This window comes from Mustela erminea, chromosome 11 (genome assembly GCF_009829155.1).
Source record: "Mustela erminea isolate mMusErm1 chromosome 11, mMusErm1.Pri, whole genome shotgun sequence".
NCBI classification, from domain to species: Eukaryota; Metazoa; Chordata; class Mammalia; order Carnivora; family Mustelidae; genus Mustela; species Mustela erminea.
In genome coordinates this window covers 71,308,403-71,327,835 of record NC_045624.1, presented here as the reverse complement: position 1 = coordinate 71,327,835, position 19,433 = coordinate 71,308,403, and the positions used below count along the sequence as shown (strand labels likewise).

Sequence of the window (19,433 nt, the reverse complement as noted above, 5' to 3'; positions counted from 1 at the left end):
CATTACCCTACCCTCCCTCTAAAATTTACACCAATTCAAATCCAAATGTACTTGTGTGGAACAATTCTTTTTATCAAGTGTAAATTATATTCTCATTTTTACTATCTATATAATTCTCTGCTTGATTTGGAAACAGCTACTTACTAACTACTGAGAAAGCTTTTTATGTCCCCTTTGCAAATATAATCTGCATTCAGATTTTGTTTTCCTCCCACACCAACCTATCTCTTTGCTCCTTTGACATTTACACACTGATTGGCTCTTTATTAAATTGATCTGTGATAGTGTACTTCCTAACTGTGCTAAAATTCTTTTTGGTATAATCTGTCTTCCATCTGGTTGCTAATTCTCTTTAGGATAGATTCTTTATTTCTTTTGTTTCTAAGACAATGGAGGTGGAAATAAAAAAAACCAACCAGGGTCTTCGTAAGTAGACTAACTCAGACTTACCCCAGGGATATAAAGATCAAGCAGAAAAACAAAAGTAAAACCTCCTCATACAGGAACAGCCTGTTTCTAGTGCCTAACACAGGAATTCAATAGATTCTGTGCACTTAAATGACTATTAATAAGATTTCCAAGCAAACCTTTTTTTCAACTTCCAAAGGAAGTCTCACATCTCTTCTTAGGAAAAGCTGTGGTGTTTCCCTTTGGGGATCCAAATTAGTCAATTCAGAAAGTATTTCTGGCCAATCACGAACATGTTGCAAGGGTTTATGATAAGGCTTGAGTTGAAGGCCTGAAAAACATCTTTCCTTTTATAAATAATAATGTATAAATAAATTATATCAACACATAGAAAATTTGTATTAAACTATCTGTACTTAAGTGCTGAATACACACAAATTAAAGGTCTAAATTTAAGTCACTGACTTTATAACCAATTATCTCACAACCCAGTTTTAGGTTAAAAGTTTGTGTTTTTGAGTATAAGAATTACGAGAATTACTAAAACAAATAAAACATATCAACTATATATAAGATCTTTAATTCCACTATAGCTTATTTAATTATGATCCAATCAGTAGAATCTGGTGTTTTTTAAAAAATACAATTAAACATTAAATAGCCAATCACAATAACTCCAATTAGCTCCTTTATGTATTTGCAATACTTTGCTTGAAAGGGAAATCTATAGTGGCATCAGGTTGGTCGTAAATAAAAAGATGTGATAGAAAACTAATATAAAGAAAAAGAACGTTTGCATTATTTTAGGTGAAATGAGCACTGACAATAAAGGCAAGTTGGATAAGCACTACATTAAATGGCATTCAAATAAAATTCCATTGCCAGAGAAGGAAAGTTTTCAAATACTTAAAAACTGCTTTGAATGAAGCAGTGGATGAGGAGTCCAGAGGCTTACCTGTTCAAACAGCTGGAACACTAGTAATTTATATAAAAGAGAAGATCACTGTATCATTTAAAAATTTAAAGTCATTAAGAAATTGATGCTATACGTTTACCAATCCACTCTCACAAAGGAATAGGTTTACAGAGTAACAACTTTCTTACTGAGGTTTTCTGAACAGATCCAAATAGTGAAATACTGCTGTGTTTCTTGAGAGAGACGCATTCCTTCCATAATCTGCTGCACTGTGGTATTATTTCCATGCTTCAGTTCAACAGAACGGTATGATCCATCCATTCTGTATATTCGAACTTTTTCGTACTAGGACAAAGAACAGTAATAAATTAGGCAACCTGGTTAGAAGTTACATATCCCAGCCTAACAAAAATGCTTCAATTTCAACTTCATATGTTTTATTATAGTTTTCAAACATGGAAAATAACAGAAAGCTGCTTCAAATATCTGCTGGCACACTTTAAAAAGATTTTTATTTCCATTATATTTTCCAGTATGTTTTCCTCTGGATATTTCAGGTGAAATAAATTTGAGAAGCTAAGGCAAATGGTTCTTAAAAAATATTCAACTTCAGATTCTTCTGGTACATGTTTTAAAGCTGTAACTGTACTAAGTAGGTATCATATGGGAGATATAGAGACTTAGTTACTCAGTCTGTTAGGTATCTCATGAGTCTAGTGGGCCATAAATTATACTGTAGAAATGTGTACTAGCAATAATTTTTCCTAAGAGGAATCTGTAATGGAAGACTATGCACATGAAAGTTATGAACAATGGACCTTGAGCCAATTTATTTCCTCCTGTTCAGAACATCTCAAAGAATCATCATCTTCTCAATACATTTTATAAAAATCCCTGTCACCTATTTAGCCCATCTCTCACACACCTCCTCTCTAACACTCAGTACTTTGTGAAGTGTTTTAGAAGTGTTTTCTTGTGTTTGGTTTTTTAGATTCCACATACAAGTGAAATCATATGGCATTTGCCTTTCTGTCTTATTTCACTTAGCATAATAAATACCCTCTTGGTCCATCCATGTCGTTCCAAATGACAAGATATCATTCTTTTTTTATGGCTGAGTAATATTCCATCATCTATATATACCACTTCATCTTTATCCATTCATCTATGGATGGACACTTAGGTTGCTTCCATATCTTGGCTACTGTAAATAATATTGCAATAAACATAGAAATGCATGTATTTTTTCACACTTGATCTTAGCCAAAAGGCTGAGAAGCAACTGCATGTATCTTTTCAAATTAGTGTTTTCATTTTCTTTGTGTAAATACCCAGCAGTGGAATTACCAGATCATATGGTATTTCTATTTTTAATTCTAGGGGGAAGCTCTGTACTGTTTTCCACAGTGATTGCACCAATTTACATTCCCACAAATAGTGTGCAAGAGTTCTACTTTCTCTAGCATTTGTTATTTCTTACCTTTTTGAAACTAGCCATTCTGTCTGGTGTGAGGTAATATCTCACTGTGGTTTTTCAATGTATTCTCAATACATTTTATTGCCCAAACAACTTCCAGGTCAGTTCATTTTGGATGAATGTACTAATTCTTCTTATCTTATTCATTTAGAATATAAAAATTATGCCAGGAATAATAATGTGTTCTATACAATTAGAAAATAAATTGTAATCAAGTATAACAATGCCTATCACTACTTAGTCTTTTTCTTGACTTTGTCTTGTGCTCATGGAATATTATTTTGACAAAATGTGTTGAGTGTGTGGTGAGTGTGTATGTTAATATTCCTTAAAGGCAGAGATCATATATTTATTCTCTATCACTTGCTACTTCCAGCATTTCAAGGTATTAAATTCACAGAAATACTCCATAAATACTTACTGCCTAATTGATAGAAATGTCTGGAAAGGCTCAGAGATTACATTTGTTGATATCAAGCTTTAATATTTTATCTATTATAAATCCTTTTATCTGGTTTACAAGTTTTCACACAGTTTTTAAATTGGTGATAGTTTTTTTTTTTTTTTTTAAGATTCTTTTTTTTAAAGATTTTATTTATTTATTTGAGAGAGAGAGACAGTGAGAGAGAGCATGAGCGAGGAGGTCAGAGGGAGAAGCAGACTCCCCATGGAGCTGGGAGCCCGATGCGGGACTCGATCCCGGGAATCCAGGATCATGACCTGAGCTGAAGGCAGTCGTCCAACCAACTGAGCCACCCAGGCGTCCCTAAATTGGTGATAGTTTTATTGTTACTATAACTTTTAGGTGAACTGAGTTTTTTCTAATTGTTAACTATTCTCTATCTTAACGTTACTGCTCATTATTCCAGACATCATCAGGTATTAAGATTATACTAGAAATTAGGTTAATATTAAGTGTTTTAAAGATTTATTTACTTATACAGCTTTTATTTTGATATGCAAGAATAAGTGTCTGAATATTAGGGATGATAACAAATTTAATACTTAAGAGATCTACCCATGAGGTTTTCTAAAAGCCGTAAGAAATGATCCATGCATTCCTCTTGCCACAAATACTCAAATTACTTATCAATTTAAATAGTTGGCTTATGGGGCACCTGGGTGGCTCAGTGGGTTAAGCCGCTGCCTTCGGCTCAGGTCATGATCTCAGAGTCCTGGGATCGAGTCCCGCATGAGGCTCTCTGCTCAGCAGGGAGCCTGCTTCCCTCTCTCTCTCTCTCTCTGCCTGCCTCTCTGTCTACTTGTGATCTCTCTCTGTCAAATAAATAATAAATAAAATCTTTAAAATAAATAAATAAATAAATAAATAAATAAATAGTTGGCTTAGCTCTATTTCTGAAGGTAATTCTTACTGGTTTGTTAATGGCTTCCTTCAATAGCTTTGCAGCTTCTTCCCAGTTATTTTGTTTGTTTTCTTCACAGATATTTAAAGGGGATCTTCCTTGTTGGTCTGTTATGTGCTAGAAATTTTACAAAAAAGAAAAATGTGAAGAAAAAAAGCATTACAAATATATGGCATTATAAGTGAAAATGTCATTCAATCAATCAAAATTTCATAAAAAATAGACTTTTGTCAAGTATTAAATACTAACCATACTTAGCATATACTACACTTAAACATGAACTGATAAAGATGAAAGACTGAAAGCACTAATCAATGTGATTATTGTTTTTAAAAGCTTTGATTATAAGATCCAACAAAGGTTTTGTTTAAATTGATTATTTTCCCATTTAAAAATACTTATTAATACAACTTCTGGAAAAATGGGTAGAAAATCTTTTTCCTTCATGAAGATATTTTTTGAGGAAATACAATATAACACAAGAAGAGGTTAAATTTTATGTATATGCAGGAGATGGATGATGGTGATGACTGTACAGCAATGTGAATGTATTTAATGCAACTGAACTATATATCTAAAAATGGTTAAAATGGTAAATTTTATGTGAGGTACATTTTATCACAATAAACAAGTATAAAAGCAAAGTTTACATATAAGTGTTACTTATACTATGCAGATGGTAAAATTTATTTTTTAATTGACTTCTCAAGAATACAACTGAACATTTAATGTAATCACTTGTTATTCATTGCTTGAACATTAAAAAAAAAAAATCCTGGTAAATAACTTACTCTGTCAACTTCTGGATGGTTTAGAAGAATCTGTACTATTTCAGCATGTCCTCCTCCAGCAGCAAAATGAAGAGGAGAACTAAGCTGTCCATTTAAAAGATTTGGATTGCACTTTCCTTTTTCTAACAAAATGCGAGTGGCCTCAACTTTTCCATACCTATAAAAAAAAGAAGAAACTTAGCCCCCCAAATCATATGAAATGCTTTAAAAATTCAAATTTTAGATGATATCTCAAAGAAATCTAAGATTTTTTTTATTTTAGTAAGACACTGATATAAATGTTTTCAGTGCCCAGGGATTTCTTATGAATTCTTCTGGTTCAGTTCAACTGTTTCTGTTCCTGATTAAGTGAGAGGAAATATAACCTCAAACACAAGACAGAGCAGATGACAAAGAACAACCCCATGCAAAGTACAAAAATTATAAATTAAGGAAATAAAATGTTTAGTCAAAATTGGTTCAGAATCAGAAACTTCATAAGGCTTTTACTTAGGCCTGACTGTGATTTGCAAAAGGCCCAAAGATAGAATTGGATATGTACCTGCTGTGTTGGGCAGTGTGGGAGACATAAAGATGTATAAGATACAAGGTCTCTGCTCTAGTAAAGGCTTATAAAGTAATAAGAGAGGTAAAATAAAAACATGGGATAAGTTACATTATGCTTTAAAACTGAAGTAACAGTTTAGGATAACAATTAACATAATAGGGGCTATATATTTGTCAAGTCAAGATAGTATATAACGCTTTAAAAAACATCAGAAAAGATAGGACTTTAGTCTAAGACTCCCTGAAATATTATGATAGAACAACTTGAAGTGTATTTTAAGTAGGAAGGAACCAAAGAGATGTTGAAGAGAGGCAAAAATATTTCAGGTGTGTGTGTGGTGGGGGAGAAGTAAGCAAAGCAAGGGCCCAGAAGAGTACAAAGCACCTGTTGGACATAGTTGAGTCCACCATTTTGTCAAAGCCAAAGATTTATATGAGGCTGCAATCTGAAGGGTGGAAAAGTAATTCAGTGTCTGTAAATAAATAGGTAAGAGGGGAGAAAAGGGAAAGGAAATTTGCTTTCAGATATGGTACATCTGAGATGAAAATAACACATCTTTAGAAGTGATCTGGTTTGCCAGCAACTTTCCTTTCTTCCCTTCTACATACCCTTCTACATACCCTTCTTATACCCTGAAACAGCCACTTGTATGCTACCCTTTCCTATTCATTTGACATTTTGCTCACATTCTTTGCTATTCCTGAGATGTCCTTTTCTCCCTACCTCATTTTGTCTAGGTTAAATCCTGTTACTTCTCTGAAACAGTTTTAAAATGTACTTCTATAGTTCCACTACATGTAGCACTTTTTTGCTTTTTTTATAGGACTTATCTACTTTCACCCTTATTTATATACATCTCTTCTCTAATAGCCTGGGAATTCCCTGAGGGTAGGTACACCATCTCTGCATTCTCTAAACTGCCTTATAGACAACAAGAGAGTGACTAAACTATTCAGTAGGCATTTGAAAATACAGGCTTAGTATTCAGGAAGAAGGCAAAGGCTTGGATTATCTATCTGAGAAAAAGCAAATTAATCTAACTGAAAAGGCTGGGAGATTTTAGGGTACCCGGGTGGCTCAGTCTGTTAAGCATCGGCCTGTTGGCTGAGATTGAGTCTTGCACTGGCCTCCCTGCTCAGCAGGGAGCCTGCTTCTTCCTCTGCCTGCCATTCCCCCTGCTTATGCTCTAACCCCCATCTCTCTGTCAAATAAATAAATAAAATCTTTAAACAAAAAAAAAAGGCTGGGATAATTTGAAAAATGAAAAATTAGTATCTTAGAACAATGAAATGCCATCTTGAAAAACAATCTTTCAGGACAGGAAAAGACACTTCTAAGCAATTCAAGTAATAAAATATAAATGTACATTTTGTTTTCATGGTTCTTTCTTATATAATTACTTAATATAATCTTCAAAATAACCTTTATGGCATGCAGAAGTATTTTTATATCACAGTTAAGGAAAATGAAGCTTGAATCAGGTAAGCAATTTGCTGAAGGTCCCATGGTTACTAACCAGTGTTAGAATCCAGGTTTTTCAATCTTAGTAGAGCAGTTTCCATACCATTACACATGCGTTAAGTCACAGGATGGAAGCCAGTATTTCAATAATAATGATAATTTAACAGTAATATCTTGCATTTGTACTGACCTTCATTACAGCTCCATTATGCCCCTTCAACTCCAATTTGTTCTTAGAATGAAGGGGTGGTCAACAGTATTAATGCTGTAGAGCGGGGAAAGAGATTAAAAACTCAGAAAAGTTTAAGAAGTTTAATGAAGAGTGAAAAAGAGACAACAGTGAGTGTGGCCCACTCACCTTTGAAGTCTGGCTGTGAAAGGAAGGAAAGAAACAGGATAGTGGCCAGAAGAGGCAGCGGGGTCAAATTAATATTCTTTTCAAGAGGAAGAGAACCATGTACGTTGGAAGGCAAGAGAAAAAGTGCAGAGAAGGGGAGAGTGAATTTATGGTAAACGAGGGTTTTTACTTGCATATCCCATGATACAGGAGAGATGAGAACAAAAACCACAGATAAGAAGGACATTTCTGATGGCATCAGTTTTCTTTGAAAATAGGAGGTAAAACTATCTGATAAGAATACAGAAAGGAAGTAGTGGGAGTTTAAGTGCTTAAGAGTAGAAAGGTTCAGAATAGCTTATATGAGAGAACTAAAAGGCTGACAGGATGAATGAGACTAAGAGGATAGACAGCTAAGCTACAGTGAAGATGGGATAATTTGAAGGGAGTCAAATCATCATAGCCCTAAAGCACTCTCTAGCAAAAACATGAAGCCTAAAAAAAGATCAGAGAAGACACTGATTTGAGAAAGGTCAAAGAATATGTGATGTCAGTGAAACATTTACTGAGTGGCTGATTAAGTTGCTCATATGGGGAGAAAGCCAACTTAAATAGTTTTGGAAAATGGTGATCCCAGTAAAGAGTTTTCAGGTACGTAGCCACCAATATGAGAATTTTAAAAGCTTGCAGCTATCTTAGGGGTGGTCCTCAAAGAGTGATCTAGGAAGCCCTGAGAATCCCTGAAATCTTTTCAGGGTACCTGTAGATCAAACATATTTTCCTAGTAATATTAAGATGTTATTTATCCTTTAAACTCTTTTTTGATCCTAAGTGTACAGTGGGGTATTCTAGAAGCAATTTGCCATATAATTTTGCAACAAATTAAAGGCAAAATCAGATGTGAGAATCCAGCTATCTTCTATTAAGCTAGAGAATAAAGAGATTTGCCAAGAATGTAAAACAATACTATTCTTAATTTTTTAAATTTTAGAAAATATGGTATTTTTCATAAAATTGTTACTTATGTTAATGTTTATTGTTATTGTTATTATTGTGTTAAATGAATTAATACTTAAACTATTTTGGGGGTATAACTTCTAATATGTTAATATAATTTACATAAAAAAAAACTTTGGGCTCCTATAACTTTTAAGAGTAAAAAGCAGACCTGACACCAAAAAGTTGGAGAACCACCAATTTAATAAAAACCCTCAATTTAAAGATGAGAAACAGACCAAGTAGGATAAAACATCTTCTCTAAGCTTATAAAGATAGTCTCCAAATCTCAGTCTCTTAATGAGATAGCCTAATATTCCCCTCCTTGATCCTTATACCAATTAGTGAATAAAATACATTTCCAAGATAAAGTAATTTAAGTTCTTACTAATTGGTTAAATCAGTCTTCATTCAAATTCACATTAATCAAATGATCCAGTTGATTAAAAGTATTGCAAGTGACCTATATTACTCCTGGTACATTAAACTTAATTATTTCCAACTGACAAAATTAATTTTATCAAAGGATAAAACTCTTTTCCTTGGTATACTGTAGTAGTAAGATTTTCTAATTAAAAATACTATGGATTATGAGTTTCAGATTTAGGCATCAAAATCTTTAAATTTCTACAGTACTTTAATAGTAACAGCCAACATCTACTGAGGGCTTATTATGTGCTAGGTATCCTCAAAGCATTTACTTACATTTTCTCCTTTAATCTTAACAAATGTACTATTATTAAGTCCACCTCATAGATGAAGACACAGGTCCTTAGAGATTTTAAATAACTTGCCAAAAGTCATAATTTTAGGAAATGAGAGTTATTAGGATAGAAACCTAAGGATATTTCAAAGAACGTTAATTATACTTCTGTTTTTATGTAATATGTACTTAAAAATGCTACCATTCTTAAAATATAAATATTACCATTCTTTTATTAGAAAAGAAAATAACCAATGCCACAAAAAAAGGGAAATATTAACCAAATATAAATTCGGGATGCCTAAACTAAAATTCTCTGCCTCTGTCTTCCTGATTTCATAGTGTACTTTTTTTTTTTTTTTAACCAATTCCAAATAAGGCATGTGATTTCTTTCAGTACTGCTGCTGCCAATATTTACTGGTAATCTGCAGAAACAACTAAAAGTTCAGTTTAAACAGATTTAGGGTAACTCCAAATATGAGTAGAAAATTCCATTAAATGGGAAAACAATTAAGAACACACAGAATAAAGGAGCAGATATTTCTTGAATAAAGGAGCATATTTTTAGGGAAACAGCATATTTTTAAGGGAGAAAAGATGGATATTAAAAGCAATTATATTTAGCTACAGGATCACAGATTTTGGAATCCGTGAAATTAAAAGAATTTTGAGCTGGAAAGAACTCTAGCAATGATCTAATTAATGCCTTTACATATGGATAAATAAACTGAGATATAGAGAAGTGAAGTATCTTGCTAAATGTTGCTCAGCTAAGAAGTAGCAGACATTTAACAAGCAGTGAATAATGTAAGCACTTCTTAAACTAGCTAAGGAGAATCCCTTTAAATAATAAGTCAAAAGCAACTTTTGCATAACAAATAATGGTAAATAACTTCATTACATTCCTTCTGGAGGATAAACCAGAACTGACAGTTAACTACTGCTATGAACACAAATATAAGAACTCAGCTCAGCTGAGGGAAGAGTTACTATCACGTGGGAGGACTAGGAAAGCAAGAGGTACAATACGCAAGTAGTGGAAACACCTAACCCTAATCCTGCAATCCTGTGAGCTAATCCTTCTCATCTTAAAAAAAAAATAATAATGAAGAATGGCATTCATTCTAATGAAGGCTTTTGGGAGTTTCGTGATCCCACAGCTTCCCAAAGAACTAAATGGATACTTTTCCAGCATGATCAATGGCAAATCATAAGTAGTTAACCTCATGTAAATTTTATAGTAAGGGTAAACAAACTTAATATAACTCCAATACAAAATGTGAATAGGGACCTAGTGCTATATAATGACACTTGCTAGTCATTAGTTATTATACAGGATGATTTGGTAATGCCTCGAACACCAATGATACTTTTCCCATGGGGCAGACCTTGTAATTCTGAATAGTGGTACATATAAACAGTAATCAAAGACCTAAATAGAAAGCCCGTAAGGCAAAATGTGGTAGAGAAAAAGTGGCTGGAATGATGACAGTTCTGAAAAGAAGCATTAACATTTACAACTAAGGATTCATTCCTTCTAAGAGAAAAATTAATCCATTTACCAGCATGCATAATGAATGGGCGCCCAGTGGTCACTATCTAATTGATTGACAGAAAATCTTTCATTGAGAAGACGGTTTAGTAATTCTGAATCTCCTTCACAGGCACTTCGATGGAGAGGAAAGTCATCTACCCACTGTCGTTCCCTAATCATTAAAAATAGATAAATTTTTTTTTTAAAAACACTTTTGAAATTCAAATTGTTTCAAAATAAACAGGACATATCAATGAGAGCCATATATCACATAGTAGCTGCAAACTAAATCTTATGCAATGGTTATATTGCATACTAGTTACATACATCATTTAAAAAAATATTTTAACATTACAATGTAAGTTTTAAAAAAGCAATGTGGAGTAAAACCAAAACAGTACTTGTCTTCTGTGACACTGCTCATGCTTCTCTGCCATTTTTCCTGTTTGGGAATTTGGATTTTTGAGTAGTCTGGAGCTCCTAGACCAAAGTATGGATTTATTACCACTTTATCTACCTAAAAAGGGAAAATAGAAAAAACAAAAACAAAAACTCCTTAAAGAGCTTTAGATACTTGACTTCAATAGATATAAATACAACTAAATACAACTAAATAAACACAACTAACTAGATGTCATCTTAACATTTACAATTGGTAATAGGTATATTTACTTTAGAAAAAAATTATAGTTCAGATAAAATGTCTTTTGAAATCAGAGCAAAATTCATTCAGCTCTTACCCGGTTTGTATATTGAAGGTCTGATCCAAACAAAGGGTTGTAAATACAAGTATCTGCTTTCTCTAGGGCTAACATTCTACTCTTTATTTCTAGTGCACTGTAGCCCATATGTAGTGAGTTTTCTGTCTGACCTGATTCAGTAGCATATGCAGGGTTTATAACATTAGTTTTTATCCGCTCAAGAGGAGAAGGTCGGAATAAAGCTGGAATAAAGTGAGATTGTGCATGACGTTCATCTAACCACCTGGCAAAATAAGAAAGAAGAGGTCACAGAAGTATTTGTTCAAAAATGAAGATGAAAAAGTAGACCATCAAATTCTGAGATGATACATTCTAATATTACATTCAGATTTTTAAACTTTTAACTAGTGTTCATTAAATACTTCATTTACTAATAATAAAAGTTTGGTTAATAGACAAAGCAAACTTTTAAAAAATGCATATACCATCATAATAAAAACACCTTTAAAAAAATATGAAGTACTTTTAAAATTAGAACCATTGAGATGGAGGTGACATTAGCTCTGTAGTTTCAGAAGGATAAAGGCATGATAGTCTAAACAACTTGTACCTGCTAAGAGTAACTCAATACTAAATCTATCAGAAGAACATGAGGAGCCATTTGACCCATCATCAGGGAAAACAGAAAGAGAACTTTAGTCATTCGCTTATCTATTTTTTAAATTAACATATAATGTATTATTTGTTTCAAGAGTACAGGTCACCACAACACAAACACACCCAATGTCCATCACCCAGTTACCTCATCCCCTGACCCCCTTCCCCTCTAGCAACCCTCAGTTTGTTTCATAAGATTAACTATTTTTAAAGACATAATTAGTTCTATTGAAAAAGTAGCGGACAGATAGACGTAAGGAAACTAGTGCAAAGTAGAAGGGGAAATAAAGGCAATGGTAACTCAACTTGCAAATTAAAAAAAGAAAAAACAACCAAAAACTAAATCTAGTTGTATAACAAGGAATCTTAATTCTTAATCCAGGGCAGTCTTTGTCATTTTTGAAAGAAGATTAGCTGGTGCAGGCAAACCAGGACAATCTTGTCTTTGGGGCTTTTCATTTTTATCTTGTACTTCAAAAACTTTACATTATGTTACATACATGTATTACTAATTTTATTATTTTCTTCTGTTCTTTTCAGAGCTAATTTCTACTATGTATTTGACTTATTTAAAAAAATATTTTTAGTGGCATTTCTTACTTATCCAAGGCTATTAACATCCTTGCTGTAAGTGTAGCAAAATGAGTACTGGATTCACTACAGACTCGCATAATATCTTGTAAGCAGTAAAAAATTGGGCATCCTGGAGTATACGTATATTTAGTATTATCTGAAAGAGAAAATGAATAATGCCGTCATATAAAAGGTTTACAACCACATGTTTTTCATTTAAAATTATATAGTATGTTTTAAAAAGTAGTTCAGTGTAACATGAGTTGTTTTATATTTGGATATAGAAGACCTTGATTAAACTGATGACTAGTTCTGTGACCCTATCCATTCGGAATTAGGAGATGTATATTCTTCTTGCAAGGTTGCAGAAATTGTTTCCTCTTTTTCTTCTACAACGATATTGTAAAACTCTGATTAATAAGATTTCCAACACTGTTCAAAATAGTGTACTTTTCAGCCTAAGTATAGCTGGAAAAAAAATATATATCTGGAATGCTGGAGTTGGCTAATAAAATACATATAAGTACTGTGTGAGCAGCAGGATAATGGCATATCCACACTGGGTCATTAATTTATCATCAGAATTATTACTGCCTCATAGGAGGCCAGTACTCTAAAGTTTCCAAAGTGGTTTTCAAATCTAATACCTCATTGAATGCTTCTAGCACAATGAACTTAATAGAAGAAGATACCTATCTTACAAATAGAGGCTGAGGCTTAGAAGAGGTCATTTGCCCAAAGGCACAAATTTAGTAGGCTGAAAGGTCTGCACTGAAATTTAGTGTTTTTCAATTATTTCAGGATGTCAAAGACTCAAATTAAATTTTTACATTAAATCTAAACTCTTTAAATATTACCAATGTTGTTAGGCAGAGTATTTTAGAATTATTATTAACACCTTCTTGTGCCAAATCCCAGATAGGTCCTGATCACAGTCTGTTAATGTTCCAAAATACTGAAATATGTTTCTAGTCATATCCTTTGAAAAATCCCTTATTATAATCTGAAAATTTTTAATTTCAATTATGGCTTCCCGCCTCACTTCTTTATTCTGCTTTTAAAACCAGAAACAAAAACATTACTGTTTAGTCCAGAAGGCTGAATATTACTTTGAAATCAAAATACTTTTTTAAGTAATACATTTTCTCATCTTAACTACTAACTGAAAAATAGGTATTTTAAAACAGTGTAATAATAACTATGAATGCAAGTTACTTAATTCCTCATTAATAAATTTAATAAAATTAATAAAATTCCTTTTATTTAGCATCTGAAGTACATAAAGATTGTAAAACTTATACTTTACCTTTGACAACTGATGGAACAATAAATAATGCTGCTTCTCTCCCCGTCTTCTCCCCATCCAGAGGAAATGTCTTCATTAGTACCACTCGCTTTCCTAACCATTTTTAAAAATCAGTGAAAATAAAAATAATGGGCTTTTAAATTTTATAAATTTCCTTGAGAATTAGAAAAAAAAATATTTTAATTCCAGTGCAGCTAACAGTGTTATATTAGTTCCAGGCTTACAATATAGCAATTCAACAAATCCATATATTACTCGGTGCTCATTAAGATAAGTATACTCTTAATCTCCTTCACTATTTCCCCCATCTTCCAACCCAACCCCTCAGTAGTAACCATTGGTTTGTTTTCTGGTTAAGAGCTAATTTTGGTTTGTCCCTTTTTCTTTTTTGAGAACTAGAATTTTTTTTTTTAAAGGCAGTATTAAGAGGAGTTCAAATAGGGTGCCTGGGTGGCTCAGTGGGTTAAGCCTCTGCCTTTGGCTTGGGTCATGGTCTCAGGCTCCTGGGATCCAGGAGCCTGCTTCCCCCCCTCTCTGCCTGCCTCTCTGCCTACTTGTGTTCTCTCTGTCAAGTAAATAAATAAAATCTTAAAAAAAAAAAAAAAAAAAAGCTGCCAGGAAATTTTCTAAGAGTACTACTCCTTTCTCTGGGCCAGAGGACATCTTTGTTAACATTGACACCACTTTCATCCCCCATCTGGGAAATGGACCAAGTGACAGAGGTTGGCTAATTCATAGCAAATTATGACTTGTCTATCTTAGCTCAAATATGTGACTTGGATATAGGTCTCAGGAATGTGATCTCAGGAAATATCCTGATAACTGTAACAATTTATTAATAGTAAAAGAAGTCTAAATGAAAATTTATCAGAGAACACCAAGACCGAGGTAGAAAAGACTGACAAATTTGTGGCATCCAAAAAGAGCCTTTGGGTCACCCATAAGGATAGTTCTTTTTTTTTTTTTTTTTAGCTAAGCTCAATTTCTAGATAATTTTATCTTATTAAAAAGTCAATCTGGGGACGCCTGGGTGGCTCAGTTGGTTAAGCAGCTGCCTTCGGCTCAGGTCATGATCCCAGGGTCCTGGGATCGAGTCCCACATCGGGCTCCTTGCTCGGCAGGGAGCCTGCTTCTCCCTCTGCCTCTGCCTGCCTCTTTGTCTGCCTGTGCTCACTTGCTCTCTCTCCCTCTGTCTCTTACAAATAAATAAATAAAATCTTTAAATTAAAAAAAAAGTCAATCTGATAATTAGGAAAAGATGATTCTCTTTGCAGGACTCAGAATATGTATCAAGGATCTGTACATTTATGCAATAACTTATTATAATCTTGAGTTATAATGCTTAGAGCCCCAACAATTCAGGCCCTATTGGGAAGGTTACCTATTGGAAAGGTAAAAAATGATGAATGATAGCTCCAAAAATTATGAATCAGAGGCTTATAGTTCAGCTATCTCTACAGAACAAATACCCAAAATAGTAATTCAAATCACAATATTTAGCCCTATCTCTGCAACAAAAACATGAATGAGACAAACTCTACAAAGATTAATAGGAAAAAAACAACAACACTGAATAAACTAAAGTATGCCTTACCTCATCAACAACGGTTTTTAACAGCCATTTGACTGAAATTAGCTTTAGCTTCTTAATAATAATGCCTGAATCTTGGATATAGTTTAAATTTCTCTAACTTTTAAGTTTTCTCTCACGTTTTGTGAGGCTACAGCCTGAGAAAATCATCATTAATTTCTAAACAGTTTCCTAGGCTATATATTACCCAATATTTTAAATGGTGACTGAACCTTTCAAGTTTAATACTTCAGTAATTCAGTTTGGCTCTTTGAAAAAGCTCTTCTTCCTGTGACCAAATAGGAAGAAACCTCTACCACCTGGCAACTTACAGGATTCTAATCCATGAATCTTTTTTTTTTTTTTTTTTAAAGATTTTATTTATTTATTTGACAGACAGATATCACAAGTAGGCAGAGAGGCAGGCAGAAAGAGAGAGAGAGAGGGAAGTAGGCTCCCTGCTGAGCAGAGAGCCCGATGCAGGGCTCGATCCCAGGACCCTGCGATTATGGCCTGAGCCAAAGGCAGAGGCTTAACCCACTGAGCCACCCAGGAGCCCCTAATCTTAACTTTCATTTAGTATGATGCAAGGTTTTTAGTTTCCTCTGTCATGAAGTAGAAAACTAAAAATAGTAGTTCAGGGATACTTAACTAGAGAACTATACTTCTAGCAAAAGTGATCTGTATTTTCTTTGTTTTCAAGCCACTCTTTGGTTTCCTGTTCCTACTGAACAAATCATTAACACTGCAACTTATTTAACTATTTTCAACTTAAAAAAATATTATAGTCAAGTTTTTTTTTTTATATAAGACTTTATTGAGAGAGAGAAAGAACGAGCTGGGGTGGGGAGTACAGGCAGCACAGAATGAGGAAGCAGGCTCCCTGCTCAGCAGGGACTGGATCCCAGGATCCAGGATCATGACCCAAGCTGAAGGCAGACATTTAACTGAGTGAGCCACCCAGGAGCCTCATAGTCAAGGTATTTCTTGAAGGGCATTGTTATAACTTAAAAAAAGCTTTCTTTAAAAAAATTTTTTGAAGATTTTATTTATTTGAGAGTGAGGGAGAGAAAATGCATGCCTGTGAAAGGAGGGTGTGGAGGGGAGAGAGAGGCAGAGAATCTCAAGTAGACTCCTTGCTATGTGCGGAGCAGGAGGCAGTTGGATCACACAAGCGCAAGATCATGCCCAGAGCTTAAACCAAGAGGTGGACGCTTAACTGACTGAGCCACCCAGACACCCCTCAAGTTTTTTTTTTAAATGGAAAGGTACATAAAAAGAAATTGATCTCCCCACCTTTTTTTTAAAAAAAGACTTTATTCTTAAGTAATCCTTACACCCAACATGGGGCTTGAACTCATGACTCCAAGATTAAAAGTCACACACTAACAAATGAGCCAGCTAGGCAACCCAGAAAAAATGATCTTAACACATTTTTAAAAATATCTTTCTCTACAAGCATTCAAAGCAAACTGTATTTAAAAAAAAAAAAAGAAAAAAGAAAAAAGTTTCCTACCTCTAATACCCTGGTTTGCAGGAGAAATTGGTTTGGTGGTTTCTACTACATAATCCAGTATGCCTTGTGTTATTTCACTGTTGCCCTGAAGTTTAGTTTCCAACAAAACTTTCTTTCTCTTTTTTTTCTGTCCTTCAATGGGAACTTCATGCAATAAAATCTTAGATGAGAAAAATTAAAGAGAGAAAGCTTAAAATCAAGTTTACTTGCCCTAGAATATAGTAAGTCAGCAGTCTTTCTTAACCCCAGCTTCATACTAGAATATCCTGGGAAGCTTTTGAGACAATAGCAATGTCTAGTGAGTGGGGCCCTGGTACTGGAAATTTTCAAGTTCTCAGATGATTCCACAGTGCAGCCAGGATTGAGAACTAGTAACCCAGAGCACTGCCGAAGCAGTAGCATCCTGAGAGCCTCTGTGGTATCTTTTAATAGGTTTCAGGTAACTAACCTTAAAAAAGCAATTTGAGCAAAGTGCTAGAGAAATTAGTTGGAGGTAGGTTAGATTAGCAGTATTCTACGATGCTTGGAATCTGTTATAGATAAGATAATTTTGTTTTAGGGTTTTGGGGGGATTTTTGGCTTCAATCACATTTTTTAATATAATTAATACAATTCGGGACTACAAAGAAGTAACTTAATTGTCTAGAACTTTAATTAAAGGTAAAAAGATATTTTAAAATGCACTATAAAAAAGAGTTCTTTAGGGAAATAGCCAAGAACAATATTTACATTGAATTTGAAATGAGTTGACTTCTGCAACTTTAATTTTTGAGAGCCATTTCATAAATCATACTAAAAACTGAATCTATATGTTATAAGGAGAACTCACGTGACTATCTTTTAATGTCTAATAATTTACCTATTAATCAATAGAAAAATGGTCAAAAGGCATGCAACAGACAAAAAGACTTCGTGATGGGCAGAGATATAGGAGGGTCAATTCTATTTTTTCAAGATCTAGGTTGTCAACAAGAATTTAGAGGAGATAATAAGACTTTATGTAAATGAAAATGACATTCAGTGGTAGCAAATCAAATGTCAGTAAATTGTTCTTACTTCATATGACTTAGCTCTGTATTCCCGAGAATTGAGACTGGCAGTATTCTTTGGACGAATAACAGCAACATATGCATCTTCTATGTTTTCTGGATTTCCCATTGCTTTAAAAAACAAACAGAAATCCTCTGCAATATTAAAAGATACATAATTAGCATAATCACTTTGAAAAACAATTTTAAAAATAACACGTTTATTTTTCTATCTTGGAATATATATACTACCTAAAAGGTTAAGCCAGAGATGACTATCTTTATCCTGAACTACTCAAAACCTTAACTTATAATTTTAAGATTTCCTCTTGGTCCTCTTTTACTTTTCTGTGAAAAGTAAAAAAATTTTAATGGAGATACATACTTTTGTATGTCTAAACTGCATAAGAATCTGCCTTTTGGACCTAAAAAAAAAAAAGTGATATGATTTAAAATATCTTCTAAATACTAAGCAAATAATGACCTAAATACTACACTTATTTTCCATACATGACACAAGTAAATGTCATATTGTTAATAGTGTGGAAGCTGGAAATAGGCAGCTGCCATTGACATTATTTCCAAAATCTTTAGAAAGAACCTTGATATTTGACATTTGGATAAGCTAAAGTATACCTTATAATATTCCTTGGCAATGACTATCATAGTCAAAAACTTGTGATCAGTGGATAAAATCTTTTAATGTGGACTTGCGAGTATTTTTCTACTTCCATTATCAATTCCCTAGATAACTCCAGCATTTTCTTCCAAATATGTATTTTACACACACACACACACACACACACACACACACACTTCCCCCGGACTGATTTTAAGTGTCCATTGAGGAACTTCCAACAAGTATTTGTATTTCAAGCACTACCTACCTTGCTTAAAAAAAAAAAAGACATTGTATTGTGAATACACCCTAAAACATATGTAGCACATAACATTTTTCTATTAAGCACCTAAAAGAAAAATCAAGTAATCTTTAGTTTTCTAAACACAATTTAAAGCAATCAATTTCTGTGCTGGTCAACTTATATTTAAAAAAAATCTGGCAAAATGCTTTGTTAATACTCACCATTTCTCTGGAATATTTAGTACTGCACAGTACACTTTTTTTTTTTTAAGATTTTATTTATTTATCTGACACAGAGAGAGAGATCACAAGTAGGCAGAGAGGCAGGCAGAGAGAGAGGAAGGAAAGCAGACTCTGTGCTGAGCAGAGAGCCTGATGTGGGGCTCGATCCAGGACCCTGGGATCTTGACCTGAGCCGAAGGCAGAGGCTTTAACCCACTGAGCCACCCAGGCGCCCCCATAATGCAGTATTTGTCCTTCTCTGTCTGGCTCTTTTCCCCCTCAGCATAATGCTCTTCAGGTCATCCATGTTGTTGCCAATAACAGGATTTCCTTCTTTTTAGAGAGTGAATAATATTCCATTATATTTATATGACACATTTTCTTGATCCCATTTTCTTTAACCCATTGAGCCACCCAGGCGCCCCTATTTCATTCTTTATTAGAAGAATTTTTAGATCTAAAT

The 19,433-nt window shown here is 33.7% G+C and overlaps 1 protein-coding gene across 6 annotated transcripts in view; it reads right to left on the bottom strand.

Moving 5' to 3' along the window:
* KRIT1 (KRIT1 ankyrin repeat containing) overlaps positions 1–19,433 on the bottom strand; it is a 35,342-nt gene that overhangs the window by 12,277 nt on the left and 3,632 nt on the right. For 4 of the 6 annotated variants that reach the window (XR_004276832.1, XM_032305007.1, XM_032305008.1 and 1 more), the window contains exons 2-13: positions 18,272–18,311; positions 17,915–18,042; positions 16,859–17,018; positions 13,773–13,865; positions 12,494–12,623; positions 11,276–11,519; positions 10,937–11,052; positions 10,564–10,707; positions 4,957–5,113; positions 4,175–4,282; positions 1,513–1,669; positions 588–739 (exon numbers count right to left, since the gene is read on the bottom strand). Coding sequence is in view for 5 of the 6 variants with exons in the window: in XM_032305007.1 (XP_032160898.1) it covers positions 588–739; positions 1,513–1,669; positions 4,175–4,282; positions 4,957–5,113; positions 10,564–10,707; positions 10,937–11,052; positions 11,276–11,519; positions 12,494–12,623; positions 13,773–13,865; positions 16,859–17,018; positions 17,915–18,016 (1,563 nt within the window). In the remaining variant the exon portion in view is untranslated. The remainder of the gene's footprint in view (positions 1–587; positions 740–1,512; positions 1,670–4,174; positions 4,283–4,956; positions 5,114–10,563; positions 10,708–10,936; positions 11,053–11,275; positions 11,520–12,493; positions 12,624–13,772; positions 13,866–16,858; positions 17,019–17,914; positions 18,043–18,271; positions 18,312–19,433) is intronic. The other 2 variants (XM_032305010.1, XM_032305011.1) reach the window with 1 other exon arrangement.